Raw genomic sequence first — 6000 nt, 5'->3', positions numbered from 1 at the left:
ATGTGCAGTGAGAAACAAGGATATTGTGTCCTACTTGTTAAGGGTTGATGTGAAGTGGATGGTAGAAGAGAGAAAGAGCCAGAAGTTTGACAGATAGTATGTTAAAGCATTGGTCAACATGCGAGGAGGTGATCTAATGTGACCAGAGCATCTTTCTTTCTCTCTCCTTTCAATGTGCTCTTCCTCTGATGTGTTGCTCATTATTTAATGATAGTGAGTGGGCCAGCAAAAAAGTAAGCTCTGGGATTCAGTTAGGCTCATTCATATCTGTCCATTTTATTTATCAAGTCCTTAAGCCATTTACCTATTGATTAATCGACACACTGAATTGAAAATAAATAACTGGAAAGATATTACTGTTGTTTTAAGAATTATTTCTCAGATGTTTGTCACATAGAAATTCATATTCGACAAATTAACTGTTCTTTTAAACGTGTTTTTTATTGTTTGTAACCATCTGATACAAATGTATGCGATATCTTGGATTTTCGAATTTCGCATTTCATTTTCATTCTCTACTCGACTGTCTATCAAGCAGAAGAAACTCACACAAGATATTTTTTGTAATTGTCGTTTTGCGAACTGCCAGAAGCGTTCAATTTTTCTAGAATTTGACAGAATTTATATTTTGCTATTGTTGGCAACAATTAATGATCAACATAGTGGCGGCATTGTAGCTACTACGTTTGCGCTCTTGTCAGCAGTCGTTTCCATGTTTCAGCACGAAATGTCCGAACTGCTTTTGTTCCTATGGTTCACCCTGATATGTAAAAATTGTAAAGAATGAATGACAAGAAAGCGGTAGATGGAGATTTTTCGCCGGGGCGAAATAAAGTGAAAAAGTTATTGGAGCGATTCGAGAAGCCACAGACTGTTGCCGCTCGGAATAGTTTCTCATCATTGACAGTGCGGGACAGGTCGGTAGTTGTGCAAATTGCTTCAAGCAGTTACTCAATTTGAGTTTTGAAAAATGAAAAAAAAAACCTCACAGAAAAAAATGATCCCTCGAAATTTCCAATCATTGACTGGTCTTAAAAATTTAAATCAAAATAGCAAGTTATTGTGGGAGCAAGTTGCTATAGTCGCTAAAACCCCGTTACTGTTTAAAGATCACCTCGAAAAGATACCTGCTTTCGATGCTTAAATGGCTAGCTTCATTCTTCTGCTTCGTTAATTAGATCGGCTATGGGGGGTGTGAAAAAAAATAGCTATAGGATGAAAAAGAATTCCGGTTTGGTATAATTCATTCTATTTCTATCGATTTTTGGTTGATTAATTATTCAGTTATGTGTTTTAATCGTCCAACAATGAGTTTTTAATATGGACGACGATATCGTCCGGTTGCTGATCGCATTCCCCTGAAAGACACTCATGATATTGGCGACAGTTCCAGACTTCTCACTTCCCCAACAAAATATTTCATTTTTTGATGCGCTTATAAATACTTCGAAAATATCTGAATTTATTGGACCGATGATAAATGATATCTTTTCTTTTAAACATTTTTGTTCTTTTGACAGGGAAAATTTGAAAGATTGTAGTTGCTTTCCACTTAGAACGTGTTGGCAAGCGTTATACATCGATTCCGAAGGTTTATCAACCGGAACTTTTAAATGAAATAGTTCATACCACTATTCAGTTGAAAGCATTAGTTTGTGCAATAGCTTTGGAAGTTTTTTTTTTTTATTTGGCCTTTGAATATTTACTCACTTTTCCAGAATTTTTTCGCACTGAAATTTTTCTTTGTAAAATATCACTAAGAGGCGTAAAATTAGTATATTCAACATATTTTCTATTTAAAATTACATTTTTTCAATTTCATAACCACAATTTTGCAGATGTCAGCCGAAATCGCGGCATCGTTCTTCGAAACAAGCATTTGCTGGCATCTATCAGAAACGGAGTATTCTTAAAAGGCAGGTTAGGGTTATAAGATTTAGTACTACATTGATATGGTGCTTATGTAAATCTATGAGAAGTAGTCTGTTGACTCTGTAATATCTGTTTGAAATATGTGAAATTCGTCTAACGTTTTAGTACTAATGCTATCTGTTTGTATTATATGCATCATGATATGGAGGAAATTATCTTCATAAAACAGTAACTGTATAAGTAGGTTAATCAATCAACCAGAATTATCTTCTACTTGTAAAATAGACTTTAGGTTAGATTAGATTGTGACCATAATTAAGATTTGTAACTATTCACTATTTATTTAAGCTTTTTTTCTTTTGCTGTAATTCTTCACAGCAAAGTGTATAGTTTCCTGAGAAACTATTGCAGAACTGAGAATAGTTTTAACTTTTTTGATTAGAAGTACTCGTAGTGAGATGGTGCTTTTCCGCGTATAAATTGACCGTTAATGAGTATAATTCAGTCAAAAAGTCATACGGACATTCGACCAAATGTAAGGTCATCGATGATTGCTCGACGACGAGGCGTAATGTCCAAAAGTTATAGCCACGGAGATCAGGTTGACTTCATCTCTGTTATCAGGTTCGATTCTGCGATTAAATGAATTTTTTTTTACTTATGTATCGTGATTTGTTATTTTTCCCGAAATATCCCACTAACTTCAAATGAAAAATTAGATTCTACCATTTAAAATTCCGAAGACTTTGAAATGAGTCGCATAATTTAAATTATGATTCATTATCAAATGGGATACTTTTCTCATCCTCCGTTTTTTACATGAAAATGATGTGAATAAATTAAGATTAAAATTAGATGAGACCATTTTATGTAGTCACTGTCATTTTGAAGTACCTTTTTTGAAGTTTTGGAAAATGAGCTCCATTTTCTTGAAAATATTATACCAAAATGGATTAAGTGCTATTGTGAGCAAAAGAATAATACGATTTATTTGGATATTAAAGATAAATTAAGCAAGAAATTTATGTCCAAATAATTTATGACTTCCAAATTATGGAAAATTTCTAGAATTCTATTGATGAACTCACAGTTCATTCATTTTACTAAATGCCTTGCCCTTACACAGACAAACAATTGAATTTGATGAATAAATTTCTTTCTGAACGACTTAAAAATTGGATCTAATTTGACCGTCGAGTGAATTTAAATGAGTGCGTACTATATATTAAGTAAATCTGAGCGAATACTTTATTTCTGAGATTTTTGACGGAACCTGTTCTAAACATGTCATCGGTCGCACGCTTTTCCTCCTCATTTCTTTTCGGGAGTTCTTTTCTTTTTACATTTTCTTTGCACGATTCAGTCTTTCATTGAGATGAAACTAAAATGCTATTCGTAACGTTATTTCTGACTAATATTTTCCAATGAAATATTTGAATAAATAAAGGACAATGGTATTTAACCGTACGGTTTGCACTGCGAGCTTCTTTCCTTTTTATTTGTTGTACGATAATAAAACATTACATAGTTTTTATTTGTCTTCTCTTTTAGTGTTTTACCTGTAAACTTTGTTGTCATTTACCTGCATATTTCCTTTATGGGTCTTATTCATATATTTAGAAAAATTCTTGTAAAGTTGTTGAGTTTTTATTTGTAATTTATCACTATTAATTCCTTTATTCATACTGTTGAAAATTATTAATTCCCATATTTTAAGTGTTACATGCACACAACTGATACATGAGAAAATTGTTTGCTACTTGAGTTATCTGTCCACAAGAATTATGTGTAATTACTCTCAACGTGGTTTTTCTTGAGCATATCTTTTTGGCGCACATGCAAAGTGCGCCGAAGATTATTTGGTCTTAAAGGCATTCTTGAGAATACTGGACTTTTAGAATGGCAATCGTACTTGAAGTTACGTCAGGAAGTATCTTCTGACTGTCAGCTTCCTTGTTCCAAATTTACAAAAATTTTATTAAACAAAGAATTATCTTACCAGCAAGAAGAAATTTTCAACATCAGGAAGACCTTGGAAAAGCCATGTGTTATTCTTTCCATACGAAGGGGATGATTATGTTAATTTAAATTAAATCGAGAGATGTCCTCACCGACCTTGATTTGTTGCAGCACTGTTGTTCAGATATATAAAAGATCCTCTTTTGTTTAAATTATCTCGATCTAGAAATCCTTCAAGTTTTAGATGAAACTCGATTGACTATAATTTGGTATCTATTAGTTTTTGTCAGGAATGTAATAATTTCCCAGGTTTTCTTTCACTTTCCAATAACTGATGTAGAAGAAGAAATTTCTTAAAATTAGGATTGAAATAATTTACAAATGAATGGAAAGATTCATTTTTGAAGGGATGGATGATTGGTGAGTCTTCGAAATGACGAATATGTTCCAATGCGATACTTAGAAGCCGGTTTTCTAAAAGTAAAATATTTCGGTGCCTGGTAGTGGTGCTACTAGAAAAAGTAAAGTTGACTGCGATTGTTAATGTTTATGTTTGGGTCTTGCTCTCTTCAAGAATAACACTTTGGTAGAGCAGCCACAAATTGCATTTCTAATTCTCAATTTTTCACTCATTTATTCATTGACTTTCACTTTCCCATACAGTTTTGTCAACAAAGTTTTACAATAAACAAATGGGTCGCTTTTTCATTATTCCACATAGTTTCATCTATTGCCGTCAGATGGAAATCTGAACTGACCGAATTGAGTCCACTATTAACAATTGGTTCATGCTGGATTAACTATTATCGATTTCATTAATTAAATGCGAATTTTCTTAGAAATGGATTGATGTGAGAATTCAACCTGATTTTTTTCCTGAAATTTTTCCCTGACTTAAGATAGGTGGTCAGAGCGTTGCTATTCAGCTGTACCAATATGCGATGGCGCTGTCAGTATGAAATGTGCTTTATTTAAACAATCGAGGAGATCAATCCAGATCCGATATAATGGCCTATTATAGTAAGTGCTCGTAAATCTACTCCCATCTACTACTCTTTCTATAGCAGGTTTATTTCCTCAAAGCATGAATTCTTCGCTTTATTGTTATTTACAACAGGAATGTACGTGTTAGCTTTTTTTCCTCTTATCACACCTACTAATTGTTGTGCATCATTTCAGACATTTGCTATTTTTAAAAATTTTGGTTTTTTATTTATATAAAGTTTCCATAGAAGTTCTAGAATGTATATAAAGGTTTAAATACATTAGGAAATTCTTGAAAGTGTTGTTTTAATGGTAAATTGCCAAAGAACGATAATTATCGATGGTAAAGTGAATCAGACTGTTCAACTAGGTTGAACAAATGAATGTTTTAGAAGAAGGATTTAATGTCGCCGTCATGAGTCGCATTGTAAACTCAACTCCATTTTCAGGTCTTATTATCGCACTTGTTAAATTTCGAAAGATGAAATTTTTAGTCAAGAGTTTCTTCCATTATTCGAACCCACAGATTTCCTTTAATATCAACGTACTGTCCTAGCCATAAACTTATTACCAGTGTAACTTTCACCATCACTTTTTTGATGACTCGATAACAAACAAATCGATAAAAAAAAGCTATTACTTATCTTTCCGTTCTTCAATTCTTGTTAATTATGTTGCATTATTTGGCCATTTTGTTCCTCAAGTAAAGAAATTATTTTCAAGGTCGTTACATGTCACTTCTTTTCTAAATTGAAAAGGATGAATACATAATTTTTCCGCATTGCTTATCAGCAAGATATTGTCACAAAAGGATGCAATTGGAAATGTTAATTGACAATATTTGGAGCTCTTTTTCATTTTCTACAAATCTTGGAAGCCATTGATTTGAATTACTTTCTAAGAATAACATTAAACTCTACTATATTCTTCAATAACTTCTACCCTTCACACTTTTTTGTGCTACAAAGGGATCAAATTATTTATGTTTCAGTTTTTCTTGTGTGACCATAAGACAATTATTGACTTACTACTCGTTGTATTCTCTCTCATTTTGAAGTGATCTCGTGAAAAGATTACTGCCATTTCCGTAGTTTCCCAATATTTTTTCATTAAAAAAACCAGCTGTCATATTTTTCTCAAGGGAGTATTTCTTTCTTTTGATGAACAAAAATTTCCTTCATCAAA

The 6000-nt window shown here is 32.6% G+C and overlaps 1 protein-coding gene across 1 annotated transcript; it reads left to right on the top strand.

Annotated features, from left to right (window-relative positions):
* Positions 1 to 783: 783 nt before the first annotated feature.
* LOAG_02989 (hypothetical protein) lies at positions 784 to 2518 on the top strand (the record flags this gene model as incomplete). The annotated part of the gene is made up of 3 exons (XM_003138526.1): positions 784 to 917; positions 1839 to 1920; positions 2378 to 2518. The coding sequence occupies 3 exons, from the start codon at positions 784 to 786 to the stop codon at positions 2516 to 2518; spliced, it is 357 nt and encodes a 118-aa protein (XP_003138574.1).
* Positions 2519 to 6000: the final 3482 nt, after the last annotated feature.

This window comes from Loa loa, assembly GCF_000183805.2.
Source record: "Loa loa unplaced genomic scaffold supercont3.138, whole genome shotgun sequence".
Lineage (NCBI taxonomy): Eukaryota > Metazoa > Nematoda > Chromadorea > Rhabditida > Onchocercidae > Loa > Loa loa.
This window is presented reverse-complemented; position numbering and strand designations above follow the sequence as displayed.